Source organism: Folsomia candida, unplaced genomic scaffold, assembly GCF_002217175.1.
Source record: "Folsomia candida strain VU population unplaced genomic scaffold, ASM221717v1 Fcan01_Sc086, whole genome shotgun sequence".
NCBI classification, from domain to species: domain Eukaryota; kingdom Metazoa; phylum Arthropoda; class Collembola; order Entomobryomorpha; family Isotomidae; genus Folsomia; species Folsomia candida.
Window position 1 is genome coordinate 1 of NW_019091278.1, and position 16,060 is coordinate 16,060.

Genomic DNA, 16,060 nt, shown 5'->3' on the forward strand with positions numbered 1-16,060 from the left:
TTAAGGTTCGGAAGAACAAGTTATTTTATACAATGACAGGGAGTTTCATATCTAATCCTAATAAGTATGCAGGCATATGCATTTAAGCACCCATTCATTTCAAGATGCACGAAAAGTCCGATGTAAAAATTTGATTTTTTTTTGGATTTCACATTTTTATATGCATAAATTTATTATAACGGCAGGCATACTCTTCATCCATTTGAGTTTGACCATGGCTAAATCTAGCTCCATAAGGAACCCCGTTTTTAACATTGCTCAGTATTTAGCCACGGTTCAAACTCAAATGGATGTAGGGTATATAGGCATATCTATGTACATAACTTAGCGTTATGATAATGTGTGCATTTTTCTTTTGTCTATCACATGAATACGAATATTATTTCGCTGGTGTATTTAAATACATCCTTGCTGATTTACTGGTTTTTATCAATTGTTTGGAATCAGGAATTTTGGACCGGAAGTGTGACATTTTGTCTGGTTGGGCCAATTACAGGTATGCTTGTCCACGTCGTAAACTAAGTATTGGCTTCCACGGCAGCCGCTCGAATTGGTCAGGTCGCAAGGAGGACAAGAAAAATCAGCGGCTCGGCTATCGATACAAGTAATAAATCTTGTGCAGTCATTCGGGTGGAGATAGAGGCCGTTTTCCTTCCCAGAGCAGTCGTAGTAGTCTACTTTATCATAATTTGGGCGATTGGGGACTCCATTCTTGCCTGGATCTTCATCGAAGGGAGCTGTTGGAAATTAAAATGTATGTACTAAATTTGTATTAGTTAATGAAGAAGAATTAGTGTTATGTGGAGCGAAGGAAATATTAAGGTGAGCCCAGGGTTCGCTACCCCGGGTTTTTGTGGGTTGGGGTTTTTGGGGTTTTTGTGGGTTTTTGGGGTATCAAATCTCCGGAAAAACCCTAATGCTTAATGGGGTTTTTGCGGGTTTTTGTGGGTTTTTGTGGGTTTTTCCGGGGTTTTTGTAGGATTTTGAGGCAGATTGAAACAAAATCCCTTAAACTACAACGTAGATCAATGCTAATTAACTTTTCTGCTTCATCTTGAAATTTTGAGAATTTTCATTTGCGACTTGAATTTCCAAATATCATTGCATATTTCCAGGTTTACATGTCAAACATGAATTTTCGATGTAAAGTCCAAATCAATGATAACGGTTAAAATTGCATGTTAAAATTGTATATAAATTAGTTTATCTCTAATATATAATTTTAGGAATTCTGGTTCAACCTGCCCCAAAATCTACAAAAACCCACAAAAACCCACAAAAACCCAAAAACCCACAAAAACCCCAAAAACCCCGGAAAAACCCCGCGGGTTGGGTTTTCCGAACCCTGGTTGAGCCTCGATGAGTCATTCCCGCCCGTCTAATTCCGTCCAGAAGTGTGTCATACTTGCTTATAGAGAATTTCAAATTAGTATTTCGCCATTAGTATTCCATGAAATTGAAATGTTATTACTTTAAATGTTCTCCATAAGGAAACATGACATCTGGGACGGAATGAGACGGGCGTCTTATTGAGGCTCACTTTAAGATGCTACACTCAAATACAGGATGATACGTCGATGCGCCATTATTTTTCGTCTCGCTGTACCCAAAGTTGGGGACTTTAATTTGAAATGTCTAGAATCAATTCAATTTCGTGAACTTTGAGTTTCATAAATGCAACTTTTGTGGCTTAAATGTACGATCGTGCTTACGCAAACTTGCTAAAGATGGTAAATAAATGAGCGTATTTTGATCTGTGTTGGATTCGTAGTATCAAAAATTAGCGTTACACTTCGAAATTCCGCATTTACCTAAAAACCCCTTGATTAGAAATATTCATATAAAGGCAGTGACCAAGGGTTAAAGATATTACAGAAATTTCAAACGCAATTAGGAAGTTAAATATTTAAATATTAGATTAACACGTATTGCATACCAGCGATAACGGCACCGACAGCTAAAATCAAACCGGCCAAGTTTTTCATAATGAAACAGGTTATGGTCGATTAGGATCAGTTGAGTTTGAGTAAATCGCCTCTTAGAATGATTTCGATGCAATTAATGAGTCCCATTTTATACCATCGCCAATTAGTGGGAGATATGTACATACATATGTAAATACGTATGCATATCGCACCTTACAAATATCGGTACACCCGTAAAAGTTCACCAAAACCCATCAGGTCGAACCCTCATGTGTTACATAAATCAATAATTCACCTGTTAAATTGCACACGACCTATTTATTTACTGCATTCCAGCATTGATCATGCAAACTTCGGCAATCGTTCACACGAACGTATTGAACTGATGGTGAGTATCCAGGTACGATAAGCAAGTGCCAACCTTATTTTAATTAAATGACACAGTTCCATAACTGCCCTAGATAAGGGCATAGCTACAAATGTCACGCAGAAGGGGTGGGAAATGAGCTTGTGTTAAACAAATATGACCGATTTATGGTTATCTTCATTCTTTAACTATGTACTGTGCAGATGAGACAAAGATATTTGTTTATTTCGCACCCCAGGTGACGTAAAATAATGCACAATTAGGTCATCGTTTATCGAAATTTTTGCATTAATGAAATCCTGGCGCTTGAAGGCTTGTAACGTTACATTCAATGACAGGGACTCCACTTAATCAAATATAATGCGCACTCCCCAAAAAATGTATCATATTGAATCATATTACACTTGCAAATTTTTTCGCCTTATTTTCTCCACTTATCGGGGATCCCGGTATCCAGAAAATGTGTCACATTAAATTCCACCCCATTTTCTAATCTCATTCAATTGATAAAACCCTTTTTCGTTGAAATTCATGTTCTTAATCTACACAGTAGCCTAAGAATCAAGATTACCATAAATCGGTCATATTTATTTAACACAAATAAATTTCGCATTTGTTGTTCATGACATTTTTATTTATAGCCTTATCTCCTGCACTTATGGAGGAATGTGTCATTTAATTAAAATGAGGTTGACACTCGCTTATCGTTCTCAATTCAATTTACTTATTCGTCTGATCGATTGCCGAGGCTTGCATTATCCTGTAAATAAATAGGTCGTATGTACATAGGTACATATGTATGCAATTTAAAAGATGCATTATTGATTTAACCCAAATAATTACGTCAGGGTTCGGCTTGATGGGTTTTGCTGATCTATGGCACGTGCACCGATATTTGTAAGGCATAGGATAAGCACACTCATGTACATATCTCCAATTATTTAGCAATGGTATAAAATGCGACTCATTTCTTGGAATCGAAATCATTCGAAGAACCGTTTCCTTAAAGTTAACTGATCCCTTATTGAGGTTAACCTGCTTCATCATGAAAAACTTGGCCGTCCTAATCCTAGCTGTCGGTGCAGTTATTGCTGGTATACTATTTATTTTTTCAATTATATTATAATTAAGGTGCTTAATTGAACTGACTCCCAACATTACGTCAATATATGTACACGAAAATTTCTAAAGCGGCATCAATTTCAAGAATACTAAATGCGCCTTTTGCTAAATACGTCAGTATCAAGTTAATTGTTGGTAATACGAAACCAACTATTGCAATTATTGGAATTTTTTAAATTTCTTCTTTTTTCATTTTTTTACTTGCTCATTTGCATAGATATCTAAATCTTTTCCCCGAAACCAATTAACCACATATTTTCAAGCTCATGGTTTCGTAGTCCCATACTTTAATTTATATTTAGATAAGTCATAAAAATCGAATTTATCTCAAAACTAAATAATGAACTTGAATCGATTTTCGAAACTCCCAAAATTGGGATACAGTTAGATCAAAAACAATGACGCTTGAAGACCACATTAAATATTTATCACCTTAATATTTTCATCATACGTATTCCTTCTAAGGAGGAGAGTACGCCAACCTGATAATGACAGATCTTGATGTCCTTTGGATATATGGTAGTACCCCCTCTGAAAGTAAAAAGTGTGAAGCGGTTTGATGCCATGGCCAAATTTACGTCCGTCACACCCCTTTGAAGGCGCGCCCGATGCCAAACTAGCTGCACTAAAAAATTCGCCAAAAATCCAATTTTGTTCGGATTTTCATAATAATTATATATTTGTGATCCCAGATAGTCCCCTTATCATATTCAGTTGCAAAATTAACTTTTCAGAAATTTTCAATATTTTCGAATATTTCCTGAAAAGGGCATGGCTTGAAAAAATTCAAAATACCAAAATAGTTCAGATTGATATCTGATATGACAAAGCAACTATTTGGGATCATAAATATGTAACTATTATGAAAATCCGAAGAAAATTGGATTTTTGGCGAATTTTTTAGTGCAGCTAGTTTGGCATCGGGCGCGCCTTCAAAGGGGTGTGACGGGCGTAAATTGGGCCATGGCATCAAACCGCTTCACACTTTTTACTTTCAGAGGGGGTACTACCATATATCCAAAGGACATCAAGATCTGTCATTATCATTTTGGCGTACTCTCCTCCTAAGCAATTAACTCCTACAAATCAAATAATTCCTAATTTTTATAGCCCCCTTCGATGAAGACCTGGACGAGAGTGCGGTGCCTCGTCGCCCCAATTTTGATAACGTGAAATACTACGACTGCTCTGCGAAAGAAAACGGCAACTATCTCCATCCAAATGACTGCACGAGATTTATTACATGTAGTAATGGCCGCGCTTCGGATATGGCATGCCCAGATTGCGATGTGAACAATATAAAAGGTTGCCAAGGAAATCCATATCTAGTTTACGATGTGAAAAACGACACTTGTGATTGGCCCAACGTGACCCCGTGTCACAATTCCAGTTCAACGACGGCAGTCCCAATTCCTGATCCCAGCCCTCCCCCAACGGAAGCTCCCACCCATCCCCCAACGGAAACTCCCACCCATCCTCCGACGGAAGCCTCCACCGATCCCCCAGCGCCTGGTGATTGCAAATACGCCGAAGGCGATCCCTGTAACCCGAACGACTGTGACCAATGCGACTACTGTGTCAACAAGAAGTCTTTTTACTACCGCTGTGCCCGAGTTGAGCCTGAAAACCCGCTCAAGCCGGCGACTGGAACTTGGGTCTTGGAACAGTGTGCCGAGGGTGATTTTGTCGACGATGCCAACCCTTTAGCAGCTAAACTAACCGGAGGACAATGCACGCCATGGGATTTCCTTCACGAAGCGACAAAGGAAAAGTACAAAAACGACAAAAATTGCATTCCTGACAGGGAAAAGTGTGAATATGGACAGAACGCTGATCAAATCTGCGGCCCGAATTATTGGTTTAAGGAGACCACAAAGTCACCAAAGGATGAAAGGTCGTGCCCCACTGGAAATATTTGGGATCAGCAAAGACAAAATTGTAAACCATGCAAACAAGTGGATTCCTGCAAGGATCATGCCACCTGTATTTAATAATTAATTGTATATTGAAAATTTTCTATCTATTAAAAATTATGCGAAAATAAATTGACGCAGTTTTATTCATTTTCATTTCAGTAATTCGAGAACAGGCTGTTTTACTATTATGTTTGCTATTATTCATCTATCAGGCAGTGTGACAAAGGACTATTTTCTCTAAGAGGATACATACATAAAATTTTATTCGATAACATGATCATTTTAACAATTCTTCAAACTAAGGCTTCGATTATTAACTCTTGCAATTCTTTATTCCAGTGTCAGCTCGTTACATACTGGTTTACAAACTAGATATTAAACATGTACAATTATGTCCATAAATAATTACAAAAAGTACTTTTGTAAATTTTTTAATGGGCATTGGTATAATGAATGTATAATTAGTTTTCAAAATTCCCAGAAACATATAGGTACATAATTCAGAGTAATGTCTTTACATAAATACCTCACACATTGAATTTTTAGTTTTATTTATAGCTGAAAATAGTAGAAACTTGATTATAAAGATAACAAAGCAGGCTTAAATAATAATTTCGAAATAAAGTAATTTTTACAACGAAAAATATATGAATTAAGTCTTAGATACAAATCGCAAATAATTTGCACGCTTAGGAGCTTCGCAAGAGACATTTTGTTTGATCACATTTTAAGATAAAACGTGTTTAAAAAATTAAGGAGAGGTGTTACCAAAATTTGACAAAGTTCATGTTTACATGGGTAGTTCGGGAGGTCTTCCATCTAAGCAAGAAAAGTACTTGATTATCTGCAGTAACTAAGGACACAAATTGCGTACTTTTTAACCATTGTTTCTCTTGATTACGTGTATGCGGTATGTGGTTAAGATGCCCTTATGTATGTACGTGGAACACGATTACGTGGAAATAAATACTTATTTATGTAGAGAGCAGGGCCGTAGGAGCACTGGTTTTAGGTGGAGAGCACTCTCCAGGCCGGACGGCCCGAAGGGCTGTACCGGTACCTGTGATGCAGAAACTAGATATAATGGACATTTCGAAGTATAGGTCATATAACTTATACATAACGTTCCCAACCAAGGTTACATACTTAAACAAAGAATATCGGTAACTTGATTTTGTTTTACTTCCGAAAAGTTTAGATTACCTCCAGTGGGATACAATATTCAAATTTAAGCTCTCTGGAACGATATCTGTAAATCGGTTGAGGTAGCATAATATAGTCCTCTCAGTTGAAAAATTTTCAAAGTTTACTTAATAACCCAAGCAAACAATTTTTCAAATATGATTGTGAAGGCAGTGACCCAATCAATCGAGCCTTAATAAGTTCACGAAACTATGTGTCTGTGTGGCCCGATCATGCAAAATTTCAGTATCTAAATATTTCGAATATTGTGCATTAAACACTTAGCCCCTACCACTAAATACATGATCCTACTCAGTGCCGTATCTGTCACCAAATATTTTTTGGTCTAACCGACCTTCGAAGTCTTTCATAACAATTCCAGATACATATTTTTCTCTAATTATGTCAAAATCTTTGAATGCGTTCTAACATTTCCGCGCGAACAAATTGAGACTCATGCGTCATTTTTCTCTAGGAGCTGTAATGCACGAAAGTGGGGTGTGATAAATGCGAATCCGCATCAATCTTGACAAAAAATAGGCAAGTACACATTGGGTTTTAATTTCAACAATAACCAAAATTGTCTTAATGCAACTTATTCGATAGTTTATGTTTCGTGGAATTTGTCAATCAAGTCTCATATCTATCGTTTGCAGCATTCGAAATTGGGAGATTATGACAAATCGGTTTGTACTTGATCGGATGTTTGGCAAATTTTAGAAGCGCGGTTTTCAATTCTTTGCAGAACGGTGTTAAACTGTTTTTTAAAACTCTTGTATTAGTTAGAATTTAAAAAAGTTTGCAAATACATATAGTAACAAACTATAATTTAATCCTAAATTAAATGCAACTCGAGAATTTCGGAATTCCAAGTTTGTGCATATCAGAAAGTAAGAATATTCGTAGTTAGATAAAGCTACAATTTTCAAAAAATATGGTGAAAGTCTGAGATCAGAATTTTTGATCCCATCCCTTAAAAACACTTAAATTTTGTCCACTAAGCGTATGGTTCAATATCTGCAGATATTTGTTTCTATATATTGTCTATATCTGTATTTTGGTATAAAATAATTGCACCAAGGTTTCCACATATCAGAATCCTTAAATTGAGTTAAGCCGACCATACAAAACTAAAACGAGCAAGGAAAACACTTGCAAATTTCATACTAATTATATTTGACGCTAGTCTGGTCAAAATCTGTGAGCATACGTTGGAAGACCTCCATTGTTAGTGTTGGGATCAGAGGTTAAAAATTGTCATCTTTGAGATTGACAATATTTTTTTCCAAAATTGTGCTTACCTATCACCATAAATATTCTAGGCTTCACCAATGTATTCAAAAATTTACGATTCATTCAAAACCTGGTTGTGCAATGTGCGTATACGATCTATTCAGGGTTTAGCTTTTCTCCACGACAGGTGGGATAAAGTGGTTTTTACGGTGGGAAACATGTGGTGCAGTTACCGGTATAAAAGCATATGAAATAATCAGAAGCCCGTTGAATGCATGCCTGACTAATTTTTAGCACATAAATCACTATATACTTGTAACCGAAAAGAAATAAGCGAAATAAATCGGCTAAGTAAATTTTAGTAATTTTTCACGTAAAAGGCCAGACAAGAGTCTAACTCTCCAGGCCGGACCAAGGACAGATACGGCACTGGTAGAGAGAGAGGAAATATTTTAGTGGAGATCCATATCATTGATTCAGAGAAATTTACGAAATGATTCACAATATTTGCTTTTGGGCTTAAAATTGAAATTTAGTCGGAATACCAATTATTTGTTTCTTTATCAAGGCCGATACGAGTTAGAGTTTCCAGTCAAATGTGTTTTAAATACATAACTGATGGAAAAATTTTGAGGAAGTTTCCTTAAATAATTTACGAGCATTTAGACATGTATGTTGACTCAATTGAATTCTCCGAATCGAATTACTGACTACTTATATTTATAAAAATGTATAAAGTGTGACCATACCATACGTGTACAAATGTATTGGCAAATTAACATTAGCTATGTACATATTTATTTAAATACTTACATACATTCATATTTCTTCGTTCAAACAACCAACGGTAATATTGACTTCCCGCTACGATTTACACAAGAATTAAATAAACAAATGCAAAATAATTACGTATTTAGGCACACACTTATACTACAGGACATGGGCGGTTAAAAATTGAAAGACTTGGATTTTAACTCTCTTGAACATTTAAATTGCTGCTTTAAATATACACTTAGCCAACCATAGACGTAGACTATATTACCTTCCCGATTTCAAAGCATTTGAAATTCGTGTCACCAAATGCCTACAAACTTACCGATGTATCCGATTGATCAACAAAACCCTCAACAATGCGACGCAAGGACAACTTGTCCCCGCCATGATTGGTGTCGTTCCACAAATTCAAATTTTCACACAATTCGTTTCCATCAAGTTGTATTCTAAGATTCCGCTGCCTAGTTTCATAATCTTTCCACTTCTTGTAGTCGACTCACAAGGGAACATACCGAGGTGTCCAACGAGTTAAGGGTCGACACCTATACCAAAATGAGCACAATACATGACTTGTTAAACAAACTGAAGGAATTTCCGTGTAAAATTCACTTTTTGTCAAGTTGTGACGATATTTGGGACGAGCGCATGACCATCGGGTTGCCAGCGGGAGAGGTCGGCCGCTGAACGATCAGGTCGACCACAGAGAAGCGTTGTCCTCATCAGAGATTTCAAATTCTTTCAAATTTTGAAAACACCTTAAAATTTTGAAAAATTTTTTAGAAAATTTTGAAATTTTGAGAACATTTTGAAATTTTGAAATTTTGAGAAAATTTTGAAATTTTGAGAAAATTTTGAAATTTTGAAGAAATTTTTGCAATTTTGAAGAAATTTTTGAAATTTTGAAGAAATTTTTGAAATTTTGAAGAAATTTTTGAAATTTTGAAGAAATTTTTGAAATTTTGAAGAAATTTCAAATTTTTTTCAAAATTTCAAGATGTTTTCAAAATTTGTAAGAATTTGAAATCTCTGATGACGACGTGAAGACGACGAAGACGACGACGCTTCTCTGTGTTCGATCTGATCGTTCAGCGGCTGACCTCTCCCGCTGGCAACCCGATGGTCATGCGCTCGTCACAAATATCGTCACAACTTGAGGAAAAGTGAATTTTACACGGAAATTCCTTCAGTTTGTTTAACAAGTCATGTATTGTGGTCATTTTGGTATAGGTGTCGACCCTTAACTCGTTGGACACCTCGGTATGTTCCCTTGTCAGTGATAATGAACTTGGTCATTGAAAGTATGGCGGCGAAAGTGAATACAAACTCGGCCAAGTTGTTGTCCGGCCTTAATCGCGAGTTGAAACGACTCCCAATAAAATCCTCGTGTAGGAAGGAATTTAGGGCTTGTACCGCAACCAAGATTCAATTTGGACAGAATTTTGTGGATAAGGGTACTCCTCTCGTAATTGAAGATTTCTGCATCAATCAAACCGTTTCCTTACTGCTGTTGACTTAGGATCTTAAGTGCTGATCAGAAAAACAAGTAGTGTGCAGTATGTTGCTTCACAATATGAAATAGTATGAGTACAAATGTTTGTGTTGCCAATTAAGTAAAAAATTAAGAGGAAAACAATTTTCCGGATGGTATTGACTAATTTAATTTACTGTACAGCCTAGCTGGAAAACAATAATGCTAATTGCTATTGATATTCTAACGTGGTAAACCCTAATACATAAATACGGAAAATTTGACCCTCAGTGAGGAAATGCATGTACACTTTAATAGAGCTTGGCAAAATTTATCCAAAGTTAAGGAAAACAGAGGACACAACAATTTTTGAGCCATCCACGTTTTACTCAATCTTGAGTAAATGTGACGCAACTTCATTGAGAATGCATAAACCCTAAGACATGCATTTATATATGTATATATTGAGCATTTCTATGTTTGCAGCACGACAACGAAAAGTGTTAGAAGAGTCATCAGCATCTAAATAAATCAGAACATAATCGTCATATGTATGTACACCACAAGTGCAGTGCACAAACATCAAATAATCCGTAATATCCACTTGATTAACTTACATTTGCCAAAAAATTATTGTTAATGACAAACTTGGTTGAACCCCCAATTCCCACCGGGTTCCTATCCAAATCCGCTAAAAGGCGGGTACGCTCATCCAGTGAAAACAGATTCTCGTTTTCTCCACGTAATATAAATTCTCGAAACTTTTCTACCTTCAATGAAGAAAAAAGATATTACAAAATACCGGAGCCGTTATGCTTTAAAATCTCACTTTACCTCTTCGCAAATTTTTGGCGCAACTCCAAACACTAAGCCGACAATTGTAACAAAATGGAAATTGGACCATTTATCAAACCATGACGCGTATCGAGTAACTTGATCAAACGTCCCGCTCACGTAAGAAGTGGCAACAATCCAAAACACAAACACAATCCCGTTCGTAACAGCGTTAATTGAATCAGACAATAATTTTAGTTCGCGCCATTGATATAAAATCTGCGCTGAACGTTTTTGAGACACTTTGAACAAGTTTTTGTAATGAATTAAAGGATCAGCAGATAATGAAGTTGTAAATGCTTTGGCTCCATTTAGAAGTTCAAAGATGCCAAGAAGCATTAATAGTTGGCCGAATATTTCGACCAGCAAAGTCCAAATGTTAGATGACATGTCGATCATGGTGAAGAAAGCGTAAAAATTTTGGAAGTCGTCAGCAATAGGCAAGCTCGAATTTGTGTCTGCGCTAAACGTTCCAAAAGACCAAACCGTTTTTATCGTGGTTACACACGCAGGGAGCAAAGTGGTTGATCCACAGGAGAAATATGTTTTCAGTGTGATGGTGAGAATCGATACAGAAATTTGAATAATGCACAGCACATGGGCATGAATTGAGGGCTGAAATTTAAAAATACTTGTATTTTAGTACAGGGTGGTTTCATTGCCTCGTCACAATGGACAATTTTTAAATAGGAAAAATCCATAAATTTCCATTGGTTACCGAAGTTGTTTCCCAGAAATTCACAATTTCAAGAATCTTGTGATTATATCCCCTGTTTTATATTAGAGTTGAATAGTTACGAGTTGAGATTTTTATTGATATCAATAGAAACCTGAATTCAAAATGGAAAACTAATGGAAATTTACGTTCTTTTGGCTTTAAAAAATTTTCCATTGTTGCGAGACATTTACACCACCCTATATAATAATTGCCCTATGTAGCAATTCGCAATTTGTGTGCCTTCAATTAAACATTTTGAAGGATTGCAAAATTTGCAATCAGTTCAGCTCACCGTTCGGCTTCCGTACATGTGATTATAAGCCCACGATTGCACAACCATTTTCTTAAAATTTTCATGATATTTCCAGATTGTCCAGGAGACTAGTAAATTAAACCATATCCAGGACATGTTTTGGACAACATTGAAATAAAATATAGCCTTGGATTGCGTTTTAAAATTTATTGATAAATCATTGTAGGACGTTACAATTAATCGGGCAGCCATTCCGACGTGAATTGCTGAACATATTACCTGAAAGTAAAGATCCGATTTATCTAAAATAAGCGTAAATTATATATGTTTGGGCGTTTTAATTACCGTCTGTAATCCGTTTTTATGCTGAGACGGGGTACCTAATTTGCTTAGTTTGAATTTGAATGGAACCACGCCCATGTAATAGCCGTAATTACAGAATACGATAAACAGTGATGAGAACATGACCAAGGCGAAAAAGAAAAATTTACGAATTTGAAAATTTAGGCGATATTCTTTACGGCAACATAATTTTAAAATATCACTTGTAATTCTTATCTTGCCTCGAACACGAAAAATTTACAAATGAATGATCGTCTTTATTTGCTTCGCGTGAATTTTGTTACTTCATAAGTTTAGAATAAACAAATTAGAGTAGATTGGATGTACATGCATGGAAAGGAGAATTTAATCAAGCTAAGTAAATTGCTCGATCTACGTCGTGATGGAACTTATAAAGTTCCTCCAGTCATTGACAGTACGGGGACTTGAGCAAGGCGAAATGGTATGGAAGTAATAATAAATATCGGTAATCATGGTATCCGTATAAAAGTTACCTACATACATAAGTATTATTGCAAAGTAGTTTTATTGAATGAACATACATACATAAATGTGCACGTGTAAATTGCAAATTGTTAGGTTAAAACGACTCTAAATTCAACTCATTTTCTTCATGCAACCTTCACAAAAATATTTAGACGCATATGTAAGTACTTAAATAAGTTGTATGTTCATTTCGCACCTTTCAAAACGGCTTTCAAACCGGAACTTTGGCGTATTTAGTAGATATGTACGTAAACCAGTAAATTATTTCTACCGAAGTAGGTACTTGATTATGCATGTATAATAAATATTTATAGAGTCACATCCTGCTCAGAATTAGTGATGTCGATAAGTACACAAAACCAACTTGCACGAAAATATATACATAATTTATTGCAAGATAATCTCAAGATCTTACTTTTGGCATATACACTTAACGTACAAATTGACTTGAAGATAGCCTGAAAACTTTTTGAAGCAAAAATAACTAAATAACTATATTCTAAATTTGCATAGGTATTTATGCATAAATATTTTCTTAGATAAGACCAGTGCTTTGCAGATTTGAAGTTAACGTCTCTGTCATAGGCTACATAGCCAGGCCTCGTTTCGCTGCTTTAAGCAGTGGAAACGTCTCCGAGCTGTGAAGTCCTCTAAAGTCGTCTGTCTCAATGGCCCTGAACATTCCTCCGGCTAAACCCTTCTCGAGAATGTACTCAACCTGTACATACATCAATTGCTTACTTCACCGTGTAACAAATACTAAAAAGTCAAAATTAGGAAGTTAACTTGTTGCAAATCGTATGTACCCGTTGGCCCACACTTTCGGGGTCATCATAACCAATCCATCTCCTTCCTGGACGGCGTAAGGTCCGATAACCAAAGGATTCCGCACAATACGCCAACCTGCTTCGGTAGCTTGTTTCTCAATGATCTAAAATGCAAGATGGCATCATATTTCACGCCATTTTTTTGCATATCTCAACTCCCTCAGTATCACAATGCACCTCATTGTATCCCCAAATCCCAGGTTCTCTCGTGTAAGGTGGAGAATCAATGAGACTGCTGGTCGGGGCGTAAAATCCACTTTCAGCCTCATTCGCCAATATAAAACCATACCCGTAAGTCCACATTCCGAGAGCTAATTTAAACGCGGGACAGCCCCCATTAAGCCAAAGGTTTACGGCATGTTGCTAAGTACATATCAAATATTGAGTTAGATCAGTATGTAAATTTATAATGAAATTGAACAAAAATCCTATTTACATATTTACCACGTTAAGGAAGTAGCGATCAGGATACGAACTGTCCTCCGGAATTGGTCCATGCGGTGCGTGGTGGTGTGTGTAGTTTTGCAAAATCTGCACATAAAACACACAATACTAATTTATACTCTAAAAAAAGTTGTGCAAAATTTACTTAATGTTGATTTTAAAAAATTAGGATGGCACAACGATTGGGCAGAATTTATCCAACCCTTTTTGTCTAATTTTGTCCAATTTTTGAGCTTATTCTCTTTTTATTTAACCTGAGTAAATTTTACGCAAGTTTATTTACGGTGTATGTATGCGTTCAATCCATAAATAGATTTATAATCTGTATATTTGTATAAGTTACCTCGGACATGTCGTAAGCCGTGAGAGATAAGTAGTGAAGTGACCTGTCAATTTAAGTAATGTGAGATAAATGAGTAATGACATGCACATATTTAAACTGGCTCATGCATAACTAACTGTGAAATTGATGGGATATCGTAAGCGGCGTTGATAATGGGCTCCATTGCAGATACGGCTGCCGTGAGAAGCCAGCCTCGCGAGTCAAATTCTGTCCTCATCTCGGCACAAAGCAGGGCAAAATTAGCCTGTCAAAGTTAAATATTATTCCTTTATTCAATCAGTCATTAGGAGATATGGATAGACAGTTGGCATTGTTTTTTGATTGGCGAGCATACCCTATCTTCTGGTCGACCACCTCTCAATGTTGGATACCTGATGACGACCACGAGTTAATTTTAGTACATGAAGTCACAATATTTTATAAAGAAGTAACTAAGAAATTTCTAGTTAAACTTACTGCCAATCAAGCTCGAATCCGTCGAAATTGTAACTTTCCAAAAATGTTACGACACTGTTGATGAATCGTGTACGATTAGCGAGGGTGGAAGCCATCTAAAAACTTGCAGAAATTGTTAACACGCATTTTTGTCAATCATGTTAAATTTAGATTTACTCACATTTGAATATTTTGCACAACCATCTCCAATCGGTTCGCAATCGTTCCACCCACCAAATCCGAGCAGTGTTTTTAGGTTAGGATTGGCCTGTTTCAAATTGGTGAATCGTCGCATGGCGCCTAGAAGAATTGCAATACACGCGATTTTCTAATGGCAAAAATCTAAGTACTTTTGCAATATATTTGACCTACCTCGTCCATCATTCTCCTCCAAATCGTTCCATGGGTCCAAAACTTGCATGACACCGTCCAAAGTTAACCCCACGGTTCCATAAATTAGGTGAGTGCAGATGTTCGGGTCGATGTCTTCCACGTTAAATTGGCCATTACTGGGACGATAGACGGACCAACTGCCATAGTAACAGGCGAGGATCTTGGAGTCTGACAAATAAGTATTTTATATGTTGTTAGTTAAATATTTCCTAAATTGGCAAAAATTTCTGGCGAAAAATTTACAAACAGTTATAGTGTTTTGATACATGCCTTGTTGAACCTCTTGAGTGCCCAGAGTCCACCCCACCAGACCAAGGAAGGCAGCCAGAAATAGTTTTTGCCACATTTTTTGGCAACTTATTTTGCAAAGCTTTTTGCATACAATTCGTGATCTAATGAATGTGTATATCATGCGTGATATAAAATGATGGTTTTTATATTTACAATCCAATAAATTTAATGCACTGATGTTTATATTTATCGGAATTGATAACTTGCATTCTTGAGATTATTTCAATCATTGATAACTAAAAAAAATGTTTCCATCCAGCTTGTGAATTAGTGAAGAGGTTTGTTTTCTATTTTATTTGTGGAAAACGTATATCGTCGTATTAATTCGAAAACGACGTAAGTGCAGTCGTGTGTTAATTCGAAAAACGACGATAGTGTGTGTTATAAAAAATACAAGTGCAGTCGTGTGTTAATTTGAAAAAGACGTAAGTACACAATAAAATTTGTAAAAGGACGTAAGTGCAATTATAACTTTAACAACTGGTCAGTTTTGTTTCAAAATTACTTCGTAAGTTTAAATACATATTTATATATTGGAATGTGCAAATATTTATGCATAAAGTTTGTAACTCTTTGGAGTTTGTCAAAAATTAAATTATATATATTTTGAATGTATATATATAACTATTGGTTGTGAAATTTCAAAATCTCGGTTTGCGGAATCATACGTATGACCCTACGGGAGGATCCCGTCATATTTTGGGGCC

The 16,060-nt window shown here is 36.2% G+C and overlaps 3 protein-coding genes across 4 annotated transcripts; 1 reads left to right on the forward strand and 2 right to left on the reverse strand.

Moving 5' to 3' along the window:
• Positions 1–78: 78 nt before the first annotated feature.
• Positions 79–2,027, reverse strand: LOC118433737. Its single transcript, XM_035845970.1, has 2 exons — positions 1,937–2,027; positions 79–737 (listed from the first exon to the last, which is right to left on the reverse strand). The coding sequence occupies exons 1-2, from the start codon at positions 1,983–1,985 to the stop codon at positions 430–432; spliced, it is 357 nt and encodes a 118-aa protein (XP_035701863.1). The 5' UTR covers positions 1,986–2,027; the 3' UTR covers positions 79–429.
• Positions 2,028–3,288: 1,261 nt separating this feature from the next.
• Positions 3,289–5,855, forward strand: LOC110862928 (spore coat protein SP85). 2 transcript variants are annotated; one of them, XM_035845971.1, is made up of 3 exons: positions 3,289–3,386; positions 4,525–5,414; positions 5,490–5,855. In XM_035845971.1, exons 1-2 carry the CDS (start codon positions 3,338–3,340, stop codon positions 5,403–5,405), a joined length of 930 nt encoding a protein of 309 aa, XP_035701864.1. In that variant the 5' UTR covers positions 3,289–3,337; the 3' UTR covers positions 5,406–5,414; positions 5,490–5,855. The 2 variants fall into 2 exon arrangements, with proteins under 2 accessions (XP_035701864.1, XP_021967832.1); XM_022112140.2 differs by lacking the exon at positions 5,490–5,855 and having other exon boundaries at positions 4,525–5,488.
• A 7,129-nt stretch (positions 5,856–12,984) lies between these two features.
• LOC110862926 (probable chitinase 2) lies at positions 12,985–15,413 on the reverse strand. Its single transcript, XM_035845969.1, has 11 exons — positions 15,333–15,413; positions 15,042–15,230; positions 14,851–14,969; positions 14,691–14,785; positions 14,569–14,605; positions 14,351–14,478; positions 14,235–14,277; positions 13,892–13,978; positions 13,625–13,810; positions 13,427–13,551; positions 12,985–13,338 (listed from the first exon to the last, which is right to left on the reverse strand). Exons 1-11 carry the CDS (start codon positions 15,406–15,408, stop codon positions 13,311–13,313), a joined length of 1,113 nt encoding a protein of 370 aa, XP_035701862.1. The 5' UTR covers positions 15,409–15,413; the 3' UTR covers positions 12,985–13,310.
• Positions 15,414–16,060: the final 647 nt, after the last annotated feature.